The 24,592-nt window shown below is 35.8% G+C and overlaps 1 protein-coding gene across 10 annotated transcripts in view; it reads left to right on the top strand.

Annotated features, from left to right (window-relative positions):
- The window catches only part of CEP112 (centrosomal protein 112), a 312,867-nt gene that overhangs the window by 20,735 nt on the left and 267,540 nt on the right, over nucleotides 1–24,592 (top strand). For 8 of the 10 annotated variants that reach the window (XR_005554525.1, XR_005554526.1, XR_005554524.1 and 5 more), the window contains exons 5-8: nucleotides 4,338–4,434; nucleotides 5,119–5,193; nucleotides 20,840–20,887; nucleotides 20,984–21,061. Coding sequence is in view for 6 of the 10 variants with exons in the window: in XM_039325516.1 (XP_039181450.1) it covers nucleotides 4,338–4,434; nucleotides 5,119–5,193; nucleotides 20,840–20,887; nucleotides 20,984–21,061 (298 nt within the window). In the remaining 4 variants the exon portion in view is untranslated. The remainder of the gene's footprint in view (nucleotides 1–4,337; nucleotides 4,435–5,118; nucleotides 5,194–20,839; nucleotides 20,888–20,983; nucleotides 21,062–24,592) is intronic. The other 2 variants (XM_039325512.1, XM_039325513.1) reach the window with 1 other exon arrangement.

Genomic DNA, 24,592 nt, shown 5'->3' with positions numbered 1-24,592 from the left:
TTTTTTGCACATGGTGGCGGAGGCCTAAAGCAAAAAGGTTTTATAAAACCCATCTGAAGGCCTAAGACTGGGGCGACGGTGTGCGTGCCCACAGAGAGGGCTCTGAGTGCCGCCTCTGGCACCCATGCCATAGGTTCGCCACCACTGGTTTATGGGAATGACTTTGGGAGACCAAGTGAAGAGATGCTTCAGTTGCCACATTAGAAAAAAAAATCACAATTAAAATAATGAGACATCAAAGGCAGGAATTCAGTTTTATCAAATTTGGATGGATTTTATGGTTTATCTTAATAGCAACAAGTTATAATATGGTGTACTTTATATATATGATCAGTTTCTATCTGTATACTACATATTTCTTTATTTACATTGTACTAGATCTTTTTTAAACTTTCTATATTTTTTCAGTATGCATTTTGGATTTACATTAATGTAGTTACCTGATATTGGTTGTTAATCATAGTTCAATAAAAACAATGAAAAAGTGTATTAAATGTCTAAATCAGCATGTAGCAAAATTCTAGCAATTGTATAATCAGCTCATTTGAAAGAAATTTTTAACTGGAAACATAATTAAACACTGTAGATAAAAAAAAACTACAGGTTTTCTTTTCTTTATGCAATTCACTAATGCAGTTTTGCTATGATGCAATTGGTCATTTTCACCTAAGAATTCACTTTATGAAAAAAAATACTATTTGATTTGTCTCAGCATTATCCATTTGTACCAAAGTTTTTCTTGCCAAAAGCACTTAAACATTTTCCCACCAAACTCCCTTTTTGACCTTGCTTAAGCATTTGCTATCATGTTGTGCAGTTTTATTTGTATTTATGACTCTGTTCCCTAGTGCAATAGCTAGTGCTGTTATTATGATGTTAAAGTGGTTATCAACATTTTGTCCAACTCCCTTACTGAAAAGGAAAAAGACCTCACTGATGTTAAAAACTAAGTTGGGAGATAAAATATTTACCTGCAAAGGATGAAAATCCCTCAGCCCTAGAATGAGCTTTTAATGTATTACAGATAGTCTTTGTTTAATGACCCTAATTAGGACCTGCAACTCCCACTAAGCCAGCAACCCCCAACCTTTTGGGAACCAGGGACCAACAGTTCTGTGGAGAAAGATTTTTCTGCAGACTGGAGAGGGTGTGGTTCTGCATGCTGCCTGCATCCCTCGGATGGGGCTTTGCTTGTTTGCGCTTGTTTGGTTTCTAGCATGCCACAGACCTGGGGTTGGGGACCTCTGCATTAAAGTTGGAAATCACATAACTACAGTTGTACTTTCCAGTTAGAAAGAGACTAGAGTAGTTAGTTTCACACCTTCAGCTTTTGTTTGCTTCCTAACTGCTCATTCTTTGGAATGCTCAACTGCCTACTTATTGTCTTGTATATATTAAAAACAATTCAATCACACTATAGCCTGGAACTGGGAGCGGTGGGCACGCTACAAAAGCAGGTTGAAATCCCTTTGTCTCTGGTCTGTGGGAGTGGAGATAGAAAAAAGCAAGTGATTTCTGATCTCTCCTTTGCCTGATCCTTTCTCACTGCTGGTGTGATCACATTGATTTCAATATGTGGAAGAGTGAACAGCTCATTCTCTTGAAATCTCTGCAAGGCGGAAAGGTCACACAAAGGAGACATTACCTACAGAGATCACTTGCTTTTTTTCTTGCCGTTCTCCAGCCCAGAGGAGGGATTAGAGAGAAGGAGATTTCAAGAGAGTACTGTAAGCTGTTTGTGTAACATGCCCGCAGCTATCAGTCCTGAGTTGGCATATTGATCACATTGCTTTTGATGTACAGCAGAGCAAATAACTTACTTTTGTAATCCCTCTCTGCAATCTTTCTGCAAGGGGAGAAAGAAAAAGGAAATTTCAGATTAGGCACAGGACAATGCAGATTAACTGTAATGGCACTCATGTGACTATGAGATATTGCGAAGCTCGTAAATAGTTGTAAATGGGCTATAAAAGTTATTTTTTTCCAACACTGTCATAACAGAACAAATATAGTTGGTAAATGAGAAGTACTTGTATGTGAAATATTGCAAGAAGTGCTGATAAAGATGAAACAATGCTAATAAATGCAAGACAAGGAAGAAAACATGTTTGAGTAATATTGGGTATGTCTAGTTTAATGAAAAGAAAAACTAGGGATGATATTTAGCAGTGTTCCAATGTCTAAAGGATTGCCACAAAGAAGAGGGGGGTCAACCTATTCTCCAAAGCACCAGAAGGCAAAACAAGAAGCAATGGATGGAAACTAATTGTAGACAGAAGCAACCTGGAGCTAAGGAGGAGTTTCCTGACAGAGCAATGACTTGCCTCCCGTTGTGGGTGCTCCAACGCTGGAGTTTTTAAAGAAGAGATTGGACAAACATTTGTCTGAAATGGTATAGGGTCTCCTACTTGAGCAGAAAGTTGGACTAGAAGACCTCCAAAGTCTGTTTCCACTCTGTTATTCTGTTATTCTGAGAACTTAAGTAGAAGGCTCTAAAAAATTATGAACAAATTTGTCATTGCGTTTGGTTTCCAGAATTTAACACCATGCCCTTCACGCCTGTTTTTTTCCTCTGGTATAATTTATGTGAGGTTTTCAAGGAACGTAATCCTAGCATAAAGTAAGGGAAGCCTGTAGTTGTAGTTATTAGAACTGTTAGTAATAGGGTGCTGTGAAAATGAAATGTACTATGCATACTTGCAACATATTTTGAAAATGTGTTTAAGAATTAGAAAAATAGAATGGTTAATAATTTAAGAATGTTTAATTTTTAAGCAGATTTCACATTGTCTTCATCTATTATTCAACTATATGAAAGGTTTGCTTATGATCTTCTGCCTTCCTTATAAAATGTTGTTTTTTTAAAAAAAACAAACAGGAAAGCTGAAAACTGTATTAAAAATACAGTGTTTGTTTTATTTTCCTTGATTATGAAAACAAGTCTTGTTATTCTGAAACTGCGGTAACTTACTTGATATTAAGATAGGGTAACTTCATTAATTATGAAAACATTAAAAATGGTAACTACCTTTTTCTAAAAGAACTAATTTGGTAACTTTAGAGTAGAAAATTGAATTCTGATGTTACAAAAAAGAAAGAAAGGACAACGTTGATTTTTGGTATACTGAAAAGAAAGATAGAAAAATGATATACTGATTTACCTTATGATTCAAAATTCATTATTACAGCAGATCCTTGTTAGTTCAACTCAAAGACTTATGTTCTATCAAAAAAAGAATGTACCAGCTTCCGTGTTCTGTAGGACATTCCTGAAGGCAACAGGGTAAACAAGATAGATTTTCCACCTTGGGTTTTACTGTAATTAAAATAGAGAAAGGCTCCCTTTTTGAGTTAGGCGAAGTATGATTTAACATTCTAGAACAGCAGTCCCCAACTTTTGTGGCTTGACAGCCTGGTGGGGGAAGGGGAACTGGGCTCTGTAACTGCGGGCTGGCACAGCTTAATTTGTGCAAGTGGTGGGCTGGCGCACACACGCATGCTTGCACAGCTCGACTTATGTGAGTTGAGCTGTGTGTGTGTGTGTGCATGTGTGCCGACCCACTGCTTGCGTGGCCTGGTTGCAAATAGGCCATGGCCCAGTAGTTATGCATAAGATTTGTAATTTTTGGAGGGTTGCTAAAGTGCATTATAGGGAATTCTTGATTTATCACCATAATGGAATCTGGCATTTCCATCATAAGTCATGTTGGTCATAAGTTGAGATATCACTATGATTGTACCTAATATTATGAGTTTTTTGCAGTAGTTGTTAAGTGAACACAGTAGTTGTTAAGCATGTATTTCTGTGGACTTTTTTTGCTGGAAACCAGTTGAAAAAACTAGAAACTGGCAAACAAGTTGTAAATCATGGTCATGTGACTTTGGAACGCTAAAACCAGCCATAAAAAGTGATTTGGTTGCCAAGCATACAAAATATGGTCATGTGATTTCAAGTGTGTGTGCAGTCAATGGAACTTGAGAACAGGGTCTTAAGTAGCTTTTGTGGGGGTCTCTCATACCTTTGACTGGTTGATAATGTGAGGACTACTTGTATAATTTTTAGGAAACAAATATTATAAATTATGTAGACAAGCTGCTTTTCAAAAAGGGTGAGGAGAGCAAAGGCTGTCTGATACAATTTTTAGTTGCACGTTCCCTCACCTTCTTGTTGGTTTATTATGATGATTGATTTGGCTCTATTTCTGTGCCTTTTGAAAAAAGCATATAGCACTGAAATAGAAAGGCAAGATAGAAATATAAAGAAAGAAATGGGCTTTAAAGAACTATTGTGAAGAGAAGATTTTTCAGTATGTTTTATTTATTGCTATGTATTACAGAGAACAATATACCTGTAATGGAAAACTAGCCTTAAGATCACATTCTACGAGTCCTCCTCATTTGTCAGAAGATGAGAACTTTCCATCAAAGACAAGGGTAAGGATTTTCCATATTTGCAGTAACCAGCTTTTTAAAATTTCAGAATGCAAAAAATGAATGTAACATGCAAGAAGTTAAAACAGAAAAAAGGCAGAACTGATGTCAAGTATGTATGTATGTATGTATGTATGTATGTAATGTTATATTGCAATGTGTTTTAAACTACAATGATGTTTTGCAATAAAGTGCTGAGTTGGACCCAATAAAGAACATGGAAAAAGATAGCATTGTAATTTTATTTTTCAACATTAAGGTATTTAGTCAATACTAAACTATTTAGATTTTTTGGGCCTTAATAATAGTCATTTGAAGATGTCTGTTTTTAATAACTTACTTATCTTGCATCAAATGTTGTAGCTTAATAAATAAAATGGTATGAAAAGGTGAAGAACTCTGAAAATTGTGCAGCTTTCCTCAACTTATTCCCAGAATTTTCCTTCAGAGCCTTTATAAACAATTTCCTGATGCAAAGGTTCCCCAAAGAGGCCTGCATATGCTAAATTAACTCTCCCCTGCCATTATTACCACTTATGTGGAAATAATTGCTGATTTACATTAGGAAATTACATAACAATATGTACATCAACCTTTTCCAGAAATTATATACACATGTTTTCTCCTAATTTTCCTATTTTTCCCTATTTGCACTAAAACATTTTACCTAAAAATTGAATGTTTCAGGGAGATTGTTATAGAAGAAAAACTTCTTTTGATGACAGTGACTTTGACGCTCGTCTCAACAGTTGGAATCTTGGGGTAAATTTGGTTTTTCTCTTCATTTTTTTTTTATTTCAAAATATTACTAGTTTAATCCCTGCATTCAGTATGTGCAACGTGACTTTACATATGATGTTCTAAACTGAGTTGGAAAGAAACTAAAATAAATTCTGGTGTTTTTAAAGGTATTTAAGAATCCAAAACTTTATTTTCCAACTAGACTTCTTTAGGAAATCCATCAGGAAGATGTACAGCAGCAGATTTCTTTCTGTATTTCACCATCTGGAATTCAGAGATACACTACGGTTTATTTTGGAGGCTGTATATGACGGTCATGACTAGTAGCTATTTGTACATCAAATAAATCTAATCTCTCAAAACCCATGTAAGGAAAGTGTTAGATGATGGGAACAGAAAATTAAAAGGTCAGCGGTCCTGCAGAGAGTTGTGGATAATATCACATAAGATTGGAAAGATACAGGATGATGGATTTTTGTTGCTTTCATGTGTTTCATATGATGGGAGGCTATGTTCGTATGAGGAGAGGGGTTTTTTTCCTCTGAAAAATCACTATTTTTGCCCCTATCAAATAGTTATGTCATTTCAGGAATTGGTACAACTATTTAAGAAGTTTCAGAAAGGTTCTACATTTGTAGCCCTATGAACTCTAAAGCGTCTCTTTGCTTTCAGACCTGAAGTGCTACATAGCCTAATGCCAAATAAATGGTTTTGTAGATGGCCCTGCCTCAGCCTATGCAGTCTCGTCAGTTTGTTAATCAAATTGCTTGGATTTTTCGGCTGATGACAGCTTACAGTGGGAACTAAATAAGTTTTTAAAATCTTGAATTGTGTCTATTTATTCAAGGTATATACCACATAATTTCTAATTACTCTGGATGGTTCACAAAAAGCTTAAAAATATCAAATAACAGTACATCAATAAGAAATATAGATGGGAAAATCAGATAGCAACAAATATACAAACACTCTTCAAAAGGGTCTGTACCCATTTTGGCCAAAAGCTGGATAAAGAGCCAGGTCTTCAAGGTCCTGTAAACTTCCAGTAGGTTAGGAGCCACCTGGATTTTGGAGGGGATCTCGTTTCAGAGGGCAAGTGCTATGAGAGAGGGTGTTTTCACTATCTTGGTAGATGGTATTTAACTAAAGGAACCCAGATTTTGCCATGCTTACTGGACTGAAGTAATTGAGCAGATACTAGGGGAGATAGGTAATCCCTTGGGTAGTTGGGGCCTCTACCATGAGTAATAACAAGCACCTTGAATCACACTTGGAAACAAGCTGGAACAGAGGTGTTACATGGCCATGCTGCCTCATTCTGGACTAGTTGAAGCTTTTGGTGGTTTTCAACAACAGCCCCGTGTAGAATGCATATGTCAAACTGAAGTGACCTGATTGAGAATGATTGTTTGAAGGGCTTCCCTATTTAGGAAAGGGCACAATTGGTGTATTAGGTCAAAGTTGTGCAATAGCCTTCTTGCTCATCAAGCAGGAACTGTGAATCCCAGAAGACTGTAGATTATGTTCTATTCCTGAACGGGGAAGTGTCTCAACCAAGTTTAAACATACAACATCCTCAGGGCTAGGTAACATAGAAAAGATATAACTCTTGTTTTAGAATTTTAGAATGTAATGATTCTATTAGAACATAATTCACTTATGAATGGATTAATAGTTCATTGTATTTTCTAAAATAAGGAGTGCTTGCTAGCATTGATGATGTTACCTACTTTGGGTAATAAAACATCTTGCAAGAAAACAACCAAGCTTAGTGAGCACAAAGATCCCTCATTTCAACCCTGAGCTGCAAATATTCACCTTTATTTTTAAAAATATATTAACAAGATAATATAACTTTAACTGGTGTTTCTGCTGTTTTTTTTCTTTACAAGTAATACATGATTATCACAATTTATGTGCAAGAAGTATGTTCTAGCAAAGTTTTGCTAGAAGAAATGTTTCTTTGCTTAAAGGTTGGCTTTATGACTTATATGTTCTTCTGTGTTCGCAACTGCTTCTTGAGCAGAAAATAGAAATTGTGAACAGGGGAAACTTTGTCCAAATGCTGTGCCAGTTACACTCCCTTTGGAATGGGACATTCTTGCAAGAATCATGGTTAGCTTGAAATTGGATTGTTGAAATATATTCAGTTTGGGGCTACCTTTGAAGACTACCTGGAAGCTTAAGCTTATGGAGAATGTGGCAGTTACCTTGCTGGTAGGTGACAGCCATTTTGCTAGTGTTATGTCAATATTATGGGCTTGGCATTTGTTGGTATGCTTATGTGTACAGTTAAAAGTGCTTGACCTTCGATATAATCTTACATGGCTAGGACCTATGTTATTTAGGGAACCCCCTTCCCCAAAAACAATCTACCTGTCCTATGTAGTTAGTCCAGGAAGTGATGCTTTGGGACTTAAGAGTCAAAAGTGCTGAATCAGTGTTTGCTTGTTTAGAATATCTGTCTCACTCTGTAGTATTCTAATTCCCCAAGACAGGATTACCCTTCCACTTTTAAAATTCAGAAAGGTGGCAAAAAACTCTTTGCTTCTGGGACCCAAGGTACTCTAGTGGTTTGTTTCCAATTTCTAATTATGTTTTAATTATATTTGTTGTTTTAAATTGACTGTTTTAGGATATTTATAATGTTTTATATGAGCTTCCTAGAGTATTTAAAATTGAGCAAAATATAAATTATGTAAATAATAAATAAAAGATAGAATCTTCCCACAGGATAAAAATAAATGGATTTCTTTTTATTAAGATCAAGATTATGCATGTTTTTAAAAATAATTCCAAGGGAAAATTTAATGAAGCTTTATTATATTATCCATGATGATATTTTTCCTGAAAATCAATGGGTTCTTGCTATTATAATTAATTTCTGAAATATTTTTTAATTTATTATTTTATTGCTTTTAAAATAATAACAAAGAAATGGAAAATCCCACTAAGACAGGGGTGTCAAACTGCCGGCCTGCGGGCCAGATGCGTCATGTGGAAGCCGCGCCCACCCCATTGCCGGCAATGGCAAAACCAGCCTGATACGTTGCGCGACGTTAAGTGATGTCGCGAGTTTGACATACCTGCACTAAGATAAGAATACATTCGTTGTTAAAGAAAAAAATAGAAAATGTAATTTCTTTTTTAAAAAGTGAATAAATGTAACAAGAAAAATAGTATTCTATATCATTTAAACTATAAATAGTTACAGTTCTGTATATAGATCTGCACCTATCATCTTGGCCTTCCAAAAGAGCCTGAAGACCTGGCTCTGTCACTTGAGGTATATCATACTGGAGGTGGCTAATGGATTAAAAGAAGACTCTACCTCCACCCTGTGGGTATCTTTCTCACAATCTTTGTCAATTTTAAAGTTAATTTTAATGGTTATATTAATTATTGTAATTTTTAAATTTTTATTCCTATCCTTTTACTTGTTGTAAGCTGCCTAAAGGGTAGCTTGACGAGATGGGTAACATATAAATGTCATAGTAAATAAAAATATAAATAAATTATCTAATGGCAATTATTATTCAAATACACATATATTTCTAATATATTTATATAACTATTACATTTTAAATAACTGCATTTTGTATAAATGAGTCCCATGTTTCATTATAGTTGTCCTAACAAAGTCTACGTCTATAGGCAATCCGCTCATAGGTGGCAACTTCAGTCAGGTTAATTAATTTCTGTAACATAACGTGTCAGCGCTAAAAAAAAAGAATGGCTTTTAAATATTGAATAAAAGCTGAGAATTGAAAAGTAATCAACGAATAATGTTTGTGATGCAGCTAGATTAATGTGTTTGGGATGTCTAGTTGCTGATGTTGCTATATCAAAAAAGAAAACCTAAAGCTAAAAAGTCAGAATTACAGTACTGTGAAACTAAGTAACATACGGAGCACGAACATGAAAAAGCTTGATATAGTAAAAGATGAAATGAATCAACTACACATTAACCTCTCAGGCAATAGCAATTTGAAATGGACTGGAATTAAATGTTTTCGGTCAGGGACTCTTATTACAAAGGATATGAAAAACAAATAAGAAATGGTATTACTTTCACACTAAAGAAGGGTGTAGCTAGGATAGCTCTTGGATACAATCAGTGACCAAACAACACCTGTTAGGTTTTGTGACAACCCTTTACTATGATGTTTATCCAAGTTTATACTTCAACCATTGATGCATAAGAGGAAGAAATTGGTTAGTTTTATGATCAAGTTCAATCTGAGATCAACAGAACATAAAAGCAAGATCTGGTACTAATGGTTGGAGAGTGAAATAAGAGAATTGCAAATATTAAGGAGGAAAATGTTATTGGATTATATGGCCAAGGAAAACAAACTGAAGCAAGAGAAGAACTTTTTGCAATCCAGTGATTTCTTCATTGCCAACACAATTCTCCAACAACTAAAACAATGCCTATGTATGTGGCCATCACAGGCAGACTACACAGAAATCTAATTAATTAAGTTCTTGGTACAAGGAGTTGGAGGACCTCAGTTACAACAGCAAAGACATGACCATGCATTGATTGTGGAACAGATCACTTACAAAGTCCAAGTCAAGCTAAAGTAAAAGAACAAAAAGAACTAATTTTTATACTGTGAGGAATTGTAGAATGAAATCAAAGAAGTTGTTAAGTTGAAAGGAGACTGCAAAGATCAAAAAATAGAAGAAAGCAAACTGCTTATCTGAACACACACTGGTTATGTCCAAGTAGAGAAACCAAAGCCAAGAGAGATGAAGAGGGCAAAACTGAACAAAGAATTTCAGGCTCTAATCCTGGGAAGGTAGAAAAAGCCAGTTTGGACTCATGGTTAAGGTATCAAGCTAGAAATCAGGAAATTGAGTTCTAGTATCACCTTAGAGAAGAAACCCAGCTGGATGACTTTGGGCTATTCAATATCAGTCTAACTCACTTTGCAGGTTTGTTGTTATGGGGAAAAATAAGAGGAGGAAGGAGTATTAGGTATATTCAGTGCCTTGAGTTATTTTTAAGAATATTAAAACCAGGTTATAAACAGATGACAGATACAGTTATATAAAAAAAATTGAGGATGATCAGCAGCAAGGTGGATAAATTCAATTACAGTAGCCATGAGTGCATTGTTGGAGGAGCAAAAGGACCAGGTTTAGGATGTAATCGGTCAATTAGAAGAGACAGGAAGCATAATACAATTACTTCTGTAAAGACATGGAAGATGGAAACAAACACAGAAAAACAAGGAATATCATCCCAAAATCATCCAGACTCGGGAGTTTCCAATGTAGAACTGGTATGCTAAAAAGTACCAGTGGACAAATAGAGGCTGTCCTCATTTAGCGACATTGATACCTGTTACTTTGTCATTAAGCAAAGTGGTCGCTAAGTGAAACCCCAACTGTGTTTATGGTCTTCAGCTTTCCTTTCCTCCAAAGGTGTAAATGCTTGGATTATTTTATCACATGTGTTTTGATCTAATTTCATTTTCTAGTACTACAGATTCTTGTAAGTACAGAATATTTTCTAATTCATCTAAACAAGGATTACCTGATTCAGAGAAAATTCTGTGTAGTAGAGAAGTCAACATCCAAGATGAAAATCTTCACAACAGCCCAGCAGATATTCTGGGAGTCCCTCCCTAGTCAGCAGGGAATGAGTCACCCTAAACCAGGGGTGTCAAACTGCCGGCCCGTGGGCCGGATGCGTCATCCGGAAGCCATGCCCACCCCATTGCCGGCAATGGCAAAACCATCCCAATACATTGCGCGATGTCATGTGACGTTTCGAGTTTGACATGTCTGCCCTAAACAGAGCTGCTAGATGGCTAACATCAGACACAGTGTGTGTAAGGAAATATTGATGTTTTTCTCCCCTTACCATTACAAGGTAATCCTTAATATGGATTCTTACCTGAATTCAGTTAGACTTGCTTCAAGTCTTCTTGCAACAGTGCTCCAGACTAGCTATTGAGTAAACTAAATTGCACCCTGGGTTCAGCGTATAGAGAAAGGCAGCATAGGAGTGATATGATCCAAGGCAATGGTCACCCACCTATTCAAACCAGCAACTAGGCCTCAGCCAAACTGTCCACCAAATCCTCAGGCAAAACCCCATATTCTTGTTTTGGTTCAAATAGAAATGAAAAATATGTTAAATTCAAATTATCAATGAGGAGGAGAGCTTTAGGTTAGTCCTCACTTAACAGTAATTGGGACCGGCATCTCTGTTGTTAAGCATTGTGATTGTAAAGCGTGATGTGACATGTCTCTGCTGACTGACAATGACAGTTATAGCAGTTCTGGTTGCTGTTGTTAAGCAAATCTTGCACAATTGTTGGACCCTAATATCACATTATTTCCATTTGAAACTTTCTGCCTGCTTCTCCACTAATTTTCGTTCTTGGAATTTGGCACTGAAGGTTGCAAATAACAATCATGTGATTGCATGATGCGTAAACCATCATAATTGCTAGCCAGTTACTAAGCACTCAAATTATGATCTTATGATTGTAAGCTCCAACTACGAGAACCAATGTATGTTTCCTTGTTCTGTGCCGTCCTAATTTCAAATTGTCTCGGTGAGTTGTTAAATGAGGACTACCTGTATTTGCATGTCTCTTGAAGAATTTTGGTATAAGGTGTGTATTTCATTAGAATTGATCCTGGCCTCAGCCTACATGCTGAATCATTCTGAGAACTATGCATGCAAATCTTGACATTAAAACTTGGCTTTCTTCATAAACACTAGTTTTTGTTGTTGTCCTTTGTCTTGAATTTGTTGTATGGAATGCTCCGTGTGTTTTTATGTGTGCATGGCTTATTGTCATAATTTTCAACAGCTGACCCTTTATTCTTTGAAATAGGAAGTTCATAACGTTAATTTAAATAGATTTAATTGTAGAACTATACTTCAGCTCAGGAAATAGCAAAGCTAGAATTTAAAAATAATTTTGGAAAGAAGGAAACAGAGTTCAAGTGTTATTAAGTGAAGATACTGAGAGATAAACCAACAATATTATAGGTGAAGATTCAAAGAGTATGTAGTACATTCCAAAGATTTAATTTGTGAAGTACATTTGCTCTTTTCTCCCCCATTAATTAATACCAAGTCTCTTGTATGGTGTACTTTTTAAGTGGTTTTTTTTCCCCCAAAATTAGTTTGCATAATGAATGCAGAAAATGACAAGAATAGAATAATAATAGCTTTATTTTTGGATGTACACTAATCGGCATACATTAAAATGAAACTTCGTTGCATCAGCGCTCAAAGGGTCACCACCTCCGATATACACTACATAAATATGACAAAAATAAGTAAATACAGAATTATGCATATACCCACATATATTATATGACACAGAAAAACAACAGTCTAATTCGGGTTATGTATACATGTGCATAGAGGAAAAAAAACAATCTTGCGAGTTTATCAGATGGATGGCATAGGGAACAAAGCTATTACAGAATTGGGTAGTCCTGCTAGAAATACTTCGAAACCTCCTCCTAGAGGAGAGCAACAGAAACAGACTGTAAAGTGGGTGTGTGGGGTCTCTAACAATGCTTTGAGCTCTAAGCACATAGCGCTTATAAGCAGCATCCTGAAGTGAGCTTCCTGTGATCTTCTCAGCTGTCCTTACCATTCTCTGTATGGACTTTCAATCTAGGCACTGCTGTCATCAAACCAGACAGTGATGCAGTTTTTTTTTTTTTTTATTAAAAATTTTTATAAATTTTTACAAAAAGACAAAAAAAACAATACAATACAATACAAAAACAAAACAAAGCAAAACAAAACAAAACAACCCTTCCCCAACCCTCCCCAAAACCCCCACTCCCTCCCCCCCCTGGAGCTTCCCAGAGCAGAATATAGGTTTAATTAAAAAAAGTTAAAAAAATTATATGAAAAAAAAGAATATAACACTAAAATATATGTATATATATAAAAATAAAAGTTATAAAAAAGCTAGATGATATTTTTTTATATCCAATTTAAATTGTATAAACTTTATCCATTTATCCCAAACAGCAAGAAATTTCTCTTGCGATTGTTCTTTTAAGAAAGCCGAAATCTTTGCCATTTCCGCCAAATAAGACACTTTAAGAAACCATTCCTGCAAAGTAGGCAAAGATTCCTTCTTCCAATATTGTCCTACTAACAGCCTTGCGGCTGTGATCAAGTTCAACATCAATATAACCTCCTTTGTATCACAATCAGTAACTATACCTAATAAAAATAATTGTGGAGTGAATTTTACCCTCCTTCTAAAAATTCTCTGAATATTCCACCATATCTTGATCCAAAAGGCTTTTATATTTCTGCACGACCACCAAATATAATAGGTGGCATCCAAACAACCACATCTCCAACATTTAGGCTGTAGGTCAGGGTACATAAAAGACATTTTTTGTGGATCAAGGTGCCATCTATAAAACATTTTATAAAAATTCTCCCTTAAATTCTGTGCTTGTGTAAATTTAACATTTCTCACCCAAATAGTTTCCCAGGTATCCAGTAGAACTGGTTCTCCAAAATTCTGCGCCCATTTAATCATACAATCCTTAATTAATTCTGTTTCTGAATCCAATTCCACTAGAACCCCATAAATTCTCTTAATATGAGTTTGTCTTTGATCCTTCACTTGCTTAATAAAATTTTCATCTTCTCTGAGGAAACCCACCTTACGATCCATCTTCCATCTGTCTACTAATTGCCTATATTGAAACCAAGAATAAATAATATTTTCATGTGCTAGCTCTTCCAATAGTTTTAACTGCCAATTTTGTCCATCCCATCTAAGTAACTGTGTATAAGACACCGTATCCATTTTGACACCTCTTTTTATCCCCTCTATCGCATGCCAAGGTATAGCCCATAATGGTATTTTAAAATCACTTTTATAATATTTTCTCCAAACCCTAAGTAAAGAGATTCTTATAATATGAGATTTAAAAGCCCGGTCCACTTTTTTATTAAATATTAAATAGGCATGCCAACCAAAAAGTAAATCCCATCCCTCCAAATGGAGTATCTCCAAATTTGTTAAATTTACCCAATCACTAATTGGTGTTAAAACCACCGCATCATAATATAATTTCAAATTCGGTACCTTGAGTCCACCTCTCTCACGGGAGTCTTGCATGATTTTAAACTTTACCCTTGGTTTTTTCCCTGCCCAGATAAATTTGTTAATACCTTTCTGCCATTCACTTAAATTAATCTCATTCTTCAAAATCGGTAACATTTGAAACAAGAAAAGGAACTTGGGTAGAACATTCATTTTTATCACTACAGTTCTTCCCATGAGAGATAATTGCAATTTCTCCCAATTCCTCAAGTCTTTCTGTACTCTAACCCACCACCTTTCATAGTTATTCTTAAACAATTTTGCATTAGAAACAGATAAAATCACCCCCAAATATTTTACCTTATTAACAATTTCAAAACCCGTCAAATTAACCAAAATCTGCTTCTCCCGAATAGTCATATTTTTAGGTAGGATTTTAGTCTTATTAACATTAATCTTAAAACCCGAAACCAAACCATAATGATAAGTCAACTGTAATAACTTTACTACAGAATAAGTAGGTTGTGACAAAGTAACCACCAAGTCATCTGCAAAAGCTCTTAACTTATATTCTTTTTTGTTAACTTCTATTCCTTTTATCTCCTGCGACTCGAATTTTAATCAACAATATTTCCAATGTTAAAACAAACAGCAACGTTGATAATGGACATCCCTGCCTAGTACCTTTCTCTATTGTAAAAACCTCTGACAAACCTCCATTAACAATAAGTTGTGCCGTTTGTTTTTGGTATATTGCCGTAAGAGCTTGTAATATCTTTTCACCAAGATTCATCTCTTCAATTACTCTTAACATAAAATGCCAATTCAATTGATCAAAAGCTTTTTCAGCATCTAAAAATATCAGCCCTGCAGAAACTTGATTATTCTTATCTAGATATTCTAATAAGGTAATAATTTGTCTAGCATTATTTTTCATGTACCTACCAGTTATAAACCCAGATTGATCCTTGTGCACAAGATAATGCACAACCCTCATAAGCCTATTTGCTAAAATTTTTGCAAATATCTTATAGTCAACATTTAAAAGAGATATAGGTCTATAATTCTTTGGTAAAGTAGGATCTTGATCCTCTTTTGGGATCAAGGATATAAAAGCACTACGCCATGAAGGAGGAATCTCTGAGCCCTGTAAAATATTATTAAAAAGATCACCTAATGGTTGAATCATCTCTTCCATTAGAGCTTTGTAATAAACAGATGTCAACCCATCCGTGCCCGGTGCTTTCCCTGGTTTCAATTGTTTGATTGCTATCGCAATTTCCTCATTAGTAATTAAACCATTAATTTCATGTTTCTGGTCCTCTGTCAGTTTGGGAAAGTTGGCCTCGCTTAAATATTTATTTATATCTAAAATTTGCACATTAGTAGATTTATATAATTTTTGATAGTAATCTAAAAAAGATTTCTTAATCAATTCCTTCTGATACACTAGTTTACCCTTATAGTTTATTTTATCTATTATTCTCGTCTCTGTTTCTTTCTTAGTTGATAAGCCAACCATCTCCCTGGTTTATTAGCATTACAAAATGTATTTTGTTTCATAAACAATAAATTGGTTGCGGATTGATCCGCCATCAACATGTTAAATTGTGTTCTTAGCAACTTTATAGATTCTTTAATCCTTTCATCTGAAGGATTTAAAATCAAAAACTTTTCTTTTAATTTGATCTCATCTTCCAATTCTTTACGTTTCTGAATCTGCTTTTGCCTATGAAAGTTATTCATTTTTATCAAAATCCCACGCATAAATGCTTTACCTGCATCCCATACCATTGACATTGAAGTCCCCTTATATATATTCAAAGCAAAATAATCCTTTAAACACTCCTTTAACTTTTGAACATTCTTTTCTTGTCTAAATAAGTTCTCATTCACCCTCCAGGATCTTCTCTCCTCTTTTTCTTGAGTCAGCTCCGTCCAAACTGGACTATGATCCGTCAGCGATCTAGGAAAAATCTTTACATTCTTTACTCTATTATATAAATCCGTTGTAATCAAAAAGAAATCAATTCTTGAAAAGGATTGGTGTCTATCTGAGAAGAAGGTAAAGTCTCTCTCCTCTTGATTACATTCCCGCCAATAGTCTCTTAGTTCCCAGTCCTCTTTCATGTCAAAAAAGGCTTTAGGTAGTTTTGCCTGTTTAAAAAGAGGAGAAGAACCTTTCTTGTCCCTTTGTATATCTAAGACACCATTCCAATCACCCATTAATATCACGGATCTATAGTCCAGCAAAGTTATTTTTTGATGTAACAATCTATAAAATTGTTCCTGTTGCTGATTTGGTGCATAAAGTCCCACTATAAGTATTTTCTTACCATATAAACCAAGTTCAATCATTACATATCTTCCTTGGGGATCTGATTCTACCAGACAAGCTGGTAAATTTTGCTTCACATAAATAACCACTCCCCCCCCTTTTCCCAGGAGCTGCAGATACAAAATGAGATCCCAGACGGGCATTAACTAAATATTTTTGATCTTTAAGTAAAATATGAGTTTCCTGTAGGCAAATAACATCATTGTTATGTTGCTTTAAGTAGTAAAAGATTTTCTTTCTTTTCTGAGGGGAATTTAGACCGTTAACATTCCAGGTCAGAAACTTTGCCATCTCCCTTGACCAGGAGCCTGGAGAAGACTACCTGGAGGTCTGCCATTGCTGTATGTGTTGCAGAACTCTTGGGTCTTGCTCCTCCCACCGGCAATGAAGCACTTTCCGAAGAAGATTCTTTAATTTCTTTCTTTTGTTGCTCCTTTTCCTTACGTCTATGTGCTGCACGGGTCATCCTCTGCTCTTTAACCTCTGTTTGACGTTGCCATTCAGCTTGCATCTTCCCAGCAGAGACCAGACCTAATGTTTCAGGTTGCTGTTCCAGCTCTTTACCACTCAAGAGCTTCTGAACAGATGAAGCTGAGCCTGCACCCAGGACCGTATTATAAAACTCTTTAGCTTTATCAACCGTGTTCAGCCTGTGACGCATCCCCGCATGGCTCAGAGCAATGCCCGTCGGAATCTCCCATCTGAATGGCATCAATCTAGCTTTAAACTCATTAGCTAAGAAAGCAAAATCTTTCCTGTTTCTTAAAATTTTTGATGGGATTTCCTTTAGAATGATAACATCTTGGGCAGCAATATGGAATCTCTTATTATAAAAAGCTTGTATAATTTCATTACGCAGAGACTTCTTTGTAAAATAAATCACAACATCTCTAGGCAAGTTCTGCTTCGCAATCCAGGAATTAACTCTATAAATTTTTTCCACTTCTCTGCGTAATTCTCCTTTATCCATATTCAAAGCAACAGCTAAATCATTAAGCACCATCTCCATCAAATCTTGATTCATGTCCTCCTTCAGACCCCTGATCCTCAGGGCATGCTCCATCTCCCTATACTGAGACATAAGGATATCTTCTTGTGAAATCACCATCTTCTTTTCCATATCTTGAAATTTATCCTCAAAAAAGTCAACTTTGTCTGCAACTTCCTCCACTCTCGAGTCCAGCTTCACCACCACAGAAGCCAAACCTGATAAGGCTGTAACTATATCTTGCCGCATAATAGTATTATTATCCTCTAATGAGTCCTTCATTTCATTTAATTCCACTTTAATTTCAGATTTAATCTGTACAACAAGTTGCTTCATTTCATCTCTAATTTGAGATACAGCATCTCCCATTATGTCTTTAATCTCTTGTGCAGACAGGCCTGGCAAAGGAGGGGAAGGTGGTGGCTGGGTCGGTGGTACATGTTTAGGTTGTTGTTGTTGTTGTATGGTTAAAGTTGTGGGAGAGGAAACCACCTTGGGTAGTATAGAAGGCGGTTGTCTCTTTGAAGCCATTTTTTAAAACACAGTTCTCTCTTCCCTTCTCCCCAAAAAAAGGGAAGGGGGAGATAAAAATTAAAAGGAACAAAAATACTGTAATCCTTAGAATTCCGAAAAAGAAAAAAGAGAAAAAATCAAAAAAAGATCCAAAGCTGAGAACAAGGAAATCAAAAACAGTCATTTAAGTCCATTACCTTCCAAGAAAAATAAGAACAAAGAGACAAAGGAAAAAAAAAAGCCGAACACTTTCAAAGTGCCATCTTTTTCTCTCTCCGTGCCAGCAAAAAAGAACAAAGGAGAAACAACCAAAACTAACTAGAAGAAGAAAATAAAACACTAAACTATAAAAAGAAATCCTTTAAACCGCTCTGTCCGCTTCAAAAGTTACTCACCGAGATTCTTTAACCGCGGAGATAGAAGCGGCGGTTCCTTTTGCTTCCGAAGAAGCAAAAACAGCTGGGAGGCGGAGATCAGCAGGAGCTCCGAGGGAACGCTCCTTCCACCCCCTCAAGGAAAAAATCCAGAGGGGGTTCAGGGGTTCTACCTCTACTCCTGCGTTCTCTACCCCTTCCCTTTGCCCGGGAAGGGGATTCCGAACCGCGGGTCAGCTGGTGCGCGCTGTGCTCTGCGGCTCTAACACCTTCCCAGCTGGACGGCTACAAGGTAGCCGCCATCATCGCCGCCACGTACCGGAAGCTCACAGTTTGTTAAAATGCTGTCAATCGTGCCTCTGTAAAAAGTGGCCAAGACAGACGGAGAAAGATGTGCTCTCCTCATCCGAGCCGGAAATGCAGACGCTGGTTTGCATGCTTCACTAAGGATGAGGTGTGGAGAGATCAAGTCAGATTGTTAGTTATCTGCACCCCCAGATACTTAATACTGTTGACCACCTCCACAGTTGCATCCTTGATACTGAGTGGAGTATGACTATGCCGGCTCTTTCTAAAATCTACAATGATCTCCTTTGTTTTATCATCATTTAAAATCAGGTTACTTTTATTGCACCGGTCCACCAGAGCCTTCACCCCTTCCCTTTAAGCATCTTCATTGTCATCCCAGATAAGATGATGAAAAATCCAGAAGGATTCAAGATTCATGAAATTAGACTCTTTAGTTTATCCAAGCCAATAGATACCATGTCAAAACATTTCAATCCTTAAGTGTTTAGCATGATACAATAGTTTTGGGATATAATGGAGGCAAACTATATTGTGTTTTCCATTTCAAAGTTTTATCTTATACAAATTACATTTTCTTTAATAATACTGCAGTTCTTCAAATATATATTTTTCAGAAAACCATACAAAGCAGCTATAAATTCTAGGGTATAGTTGGGTTAGTTTTCTACAACAGAATTAGAGTTTTGTGGCAGCTTCAAGATTAATTAATAGCAGAAAAAATAAAAGCAGAACAAAAATAGTTTGAAGATATGACAGGTACAAAATATACAAAATGATTTTCTACAGCAAAATTAGAGTTGGAGGCACCTTGAAGTTCAACCAATTTTTATTATCAACTGAATTTTTGTGGATCATTTCACCAGATGCACACAGAATAAAATGTTATGAAGGAAAAAAATAGGTAGCACCTACAACATGCCTTCCAAGTTGCTGGATGAAATTTTGCTTTATATTCATGCTAGCATTTAATTTCATTGATTATCTAAGAGTCATTGTACTTTTGTCTGCATATATTGGAAATCATCCAGAATTGCTGATTTACTTTTTAAAAATAACAAATAAGTAAACATTTTGTAGATATTTGCAAAAGGTGTTAGTTGCATCAGTCTGTACTTGCATAATTGCACTGTTTCAACAAATGAAACAGTGGGTTTTGTGTTTAAGTAAAATTATTGGGCTGTTTAACAAAGATGTAAAAAGAATAATTCTATGAGTTGACAGATGTACTCACTATGAATCATTCATAGTCTTTCAGTTTATATCTCAGAGATGTTGTCCGGTTAAAAGAGTGAGTTGAAGTATAAGAAAAGCCAGAAAAAACTGAGCCGAGGTGGCGCAGCAGTTAGAGTGCAGTACTGCAGGCCACTTTAGCTGACTGTGTTCAGCAGGTCAGCGGTTCAAATCTCACCGGCTCAAGGTTGACTCAGCCTTCCATCTTTCCGGGGTAGGTAAAATGAGGACCCAGATTGTTGGGGGCAATGTAAATATATATATATATATATATATATATATATATATATATATATATATATATATATATATATATATATATATATATATATATATAATACATACATACATACATACATACATATATACATTGCTTACTGGTGTACACCGCTTAGAGAGTGCTTGCACTTAAAGCGGTATATAAGTCTCATAAATAAATAAATAAAATAAATAAATGTATATTACCATTGAGAAAAATTAGATAAATAAATAGACGTTAAAATGTTGCTTCTCAAAATATTCTTTGGGATATCATAACCTGCATCAAGAGAGGAGTATCTCTCATTTTGTGATTCTTTGTTTCTCTGTTTTAAATATAAACTATTTTCATTCCATTTATATCTTACTTTTCCTCTTTACTTCATAGTAACTTTGAAGATTTGCTTGAGGGACTGTGACTCTTAAAGCTAAGCTGTTGGTTTCATGAACCTAGTATGAGATTTTTTAAAGATGTCTCTGTCAGAAACTAAGCACAAACCCTTTAAATATCTTCATCTTGTAAATAATCACTGATCTAGAATTTATCACTTCAGAAAGTCTTCACATTAAACCTCTTTTAATGTATCTTTTTCAGCTTGAAAATCCTAGATATTTACGTGAGAAACCTATGTCTCTCTCATTGGTACGTAGCGTTCGCCTATTTTTGGTTATCTTGTTATAATAATTTTTCTCTGTGTTAACACTGGTGTTAAATACAAAATATTATTTTTTATAATAGATGTCACCCAAGTTAGGTATGGGGAAAAACAGCACTTCTCGAGATGAACAAGCATTATTCCGAATACATGAAAAGGAGGTAACACATTTTGCTTTTATAATATGTCAGTTGTCTGCTTTAAGGCAAATAAAATAGATAAGCAAGGTTATGAATTAAACTGAGGCTAATTTTGACAGCAGATATGACATTAAATATGGAATAAGACACATAACTGTGTTTCCTCAAAAATAATACTGGGTCTTATATTAATTTTTGCTCCAAAAGACGCATTAGGGCTTATTTTCCGGTTAGGTCTTATTTTGGGGGGAATACAGTACTAAATGCATATGTCTGGGCATTCTATGAGAAAAAAAGCCCTGGTTATAAACTACTTTTGAACAGTTGATTTATTTTATGTAAACTCTGGGTTTTTAGAACCTTTTTGTGTTTTTGTTTAATTACAGCTTCCATTCCATTCTGTATTGTCATGTTTTGGGTTAATGTTGTAAAAACATTCATGTGATGTCATGTTTTACAGTCACACTACTTAATGATGGAAATTCTGGCAGTCCTGGTTGCCGTTGTAACCTTAGGACTGCATAGGTCATTATGTGAGAACCTCACATGATTGCAGCGGGAGCAGAGGAAGGAGTACCAAGCAAGCAGGCTGGTGGGTGGGTGAGAGCTGTAAGCAGGGGAGGGCCATGAGCATGTGCTAAGGACCATTGGTGAGAGTTGGAGAGGAGGAGGGGTACAGCTGGATACTAGGGAGCACAAGTGGGTGGAGGTGACCATATATGCTGGCTAGCTTGAATTTTTATTGTGTGATGACAGGGTGCTGTGATGGCTGGAATTTTGAGGACTAGTCATAACTTTTCAGTACAGTCTTAACTTTGAACAATTGGTGAATGAATGGATATAACTGCAGGACTATCAGTATAACACTACTGTAGAGCTTTTTTCCTTTCAGGGAAAATAAATGTTAAGAAAAGCATGAAATCCATTGGAAGAAAAATGTCCTTTGTGAAGGTAGCGGAGGTGGGACCTTGGTCCAATCCTGTCTCTGGTTTCTAGTTCTCCTGAAGTTTGACTGCTCTGGCTCATTGCATCTTTCCAGAGTAGTGGGAGACAGTGGGGTAAAAAAAGAAGAGCTCAAAAGATGGAACACAGGAGTTAAAACATCTTTATTAAGGGTGGTGCACTACTTTAGCAAGGAAATTATGTTTGAAATTGGAGTATATGCAGGGCTTTTTTTCTCATAGAACGCCCAGAACGGAGTTCCGGCACCTTTTTGGGATAGAACCTTGTAGGGAGGCAAGGTAGGTTGTATGAGGTGTGTGAATTCTGGCACCTTTTTTTTTTTTAAAGAAAAAAAGCACTGAGTATATGCATGTGCCTCTTGCTTTATTTTCCTTCATTTTGGTGACACAGAGTCTGGGTTCAAACACTAGATGATCTCCAGTATTTGTAAATTATGGTTTTTATCTCTGTGCAATATGCTTGTGTGGCTTATTTAACAAACCATAGCTTTAGATCTGGAATGTGGAATAGAATAAGAAAGAGACAAAATTGGGGACACTAATGAATGTGTAAAATAAAGCTAAAGCCACATATTGTTCCAAAACGTGGATCTGCCCAATTCTGATACAGATGGTTCTATTGCAGTTTTATGATTTTACAAGAACCTGTTTCTTAATTGAAATGTTCAGCATCAATGTAAGAACTTTTTATAATTATATCATAGGGTGTTAGTACTAGTTGTTTGTGGTAAATGACTACATACCTTTAATTAATGTACATAGGTATTAGACCTTGATACAGATGAAAGAGCTTGTTTAGCAATTCAGTACAATGTATTCAACCAGTGCAGGATTCAGATAATTGCAGGCTGACTATCAGTCACTTGCTTTATTCTGTATCAAGCTTTCTTTTAACACAATTTTTAGATCTTCTTTATGTTGATGTGGATCTAAGAATTATGTCTTTAAAAAAAAAATCTGTCAGTTCCATACATGGTAAAACAGAGTTAAAATAATTATGCACAAGCAGTGTGGCTTTTATGGATACTTTGATAGTATAAATAATTACAGAACTAGATTGTCAGGCCATAATTGAGTATATTAAGGTTAATTTTTGAGAAGTGGCAATCCTAAAATATCGACATAAAATATCTTAGTAAAATAAATATCTTTTTACATAAAATCATGATTAAAAAGAGCCATGGGATAATCATGCAGGTGCCAAGTAAAGTGCCTTAGTGCCTTCCTGAATGCCAGGATTGAAAGTATTAAGAATTCTGGAGGCAATGTATTCCAGAATACTGAGGCAATCACAGAAGATGATTGCCTCATTTTCTATTCTATGGTCCTCGCAGTTTTTTTGCATAGTTGGGATCTTAAGTAGGCTGTCTTTCAAAGAATGCATCAATGAAAATCCTATAAAGCAATACAATCCATAACATAAACCAGTGTCACGCTGTATAGGGCCTTAAAGGTGGTGACCAGCACTTCTTCTAGAAATCTGTTGGCAACTAGTGGTGCAATTATAAAAATAAGGTTTTATTATGGAATAGTGGCTTTTATACTATTTACAGAATTCAGGCTGCTGTGTTCTTTACCAAGTATAACTTCCAAAATATCTTTCAAGACAACCCTAGATGGATTGCATTGCACTTTCACCCATGTAGTGATATAAACATAGGTTTTTGTTACTAAAGCCATTTTTCCTTGCCTAGGTTGAATTACTTGAAGTCTCCAAAGTAGAGGAGCTAATCCTGTCATTTATTCATAGAGTACAAAAATGATTGCTCAAGTATGCAGTCCCCTAAAGCAGAGATTCTCAAAGTGGGTCTCGGAACCCTTTAGTGCAGGTGTGACAAGCAACTTTAATGGGTGAGTCTTTAAGAAAACAACAGTAATTCTGATCAGCCCTTTATAGGCAGGCTAGGGTGCTGTCAAAACTTACATGGGCTTTGCTGCTCACTTTACCTGTGGCAGTTGTACTACAGAGTTTACAATGTAATCATATTAAAATTAAGTGGTGTATCTCCTGCCTAACCCTAATCTGAATGAAGTCATTAATTGTATGGGGTGTAGAGGAAATCACATGTTTTTATTTATTAGACTTATATTCAGTTGTTTGTAAAGGGACATAACTTAGGTAGAGATCATGGTACTGCATATTTTAGGGAGATCGTGGTACTGCATATTCTCCAAGTCTATTCTCCTAGTCCATTCTTCAAATGCAAATATATTAACTTACACAAATAAAGATTTCTTATATATAAGGCTAAAAGAAATCTGTACTTGGTTGTCCAGAAGCATCAGGTGCCTTAAAATGAAATTAGTCAGTTCAGATTATATCAGAATTACACATACATTTATGTATTTAGCAGCCACAGTTGATTTAGCAATCTCAGTTGGGACTACTAGTAGGAAATCATGTGACCAGGACTGCTCACCCTGGCTTACAGCTGTTGCTTGTAACTGACAAGATTATGTAATCAGTTTCACATCTTAGGCTTTTGTTTTCCTTCTAACATTTTACTTCAGCTTTCCCTTTTTTCCCTTTGGAATGCTCACCCTGGTGCTAGGTAATTAGCAAGAAGAGAATTAATGTTTGTATTTACAT

The sequence above is a fragment of the Crotalus tigris genome, unplaced genomic scaffold, assembly GCF_016545835.1.
Source record: "Crotalus tigris isolate CLP2741 ecotype Arizona unplaced genomic scaffold, ASM1654583v1 scf7180000024337.5909745, whole genome shotgun sequence".
Taxonomy (NCBI): domain Eukaryota; kingdom Metazoa; phylum Chordata; class Lepidosauria; order Squamata; family Viperidae; genus Crotalus; species Crotalus tigris.
Note: the sequence above shows the minus strand (reverse complement) of the source record. Positions and strands in the feature narration are given on the sequence as shown.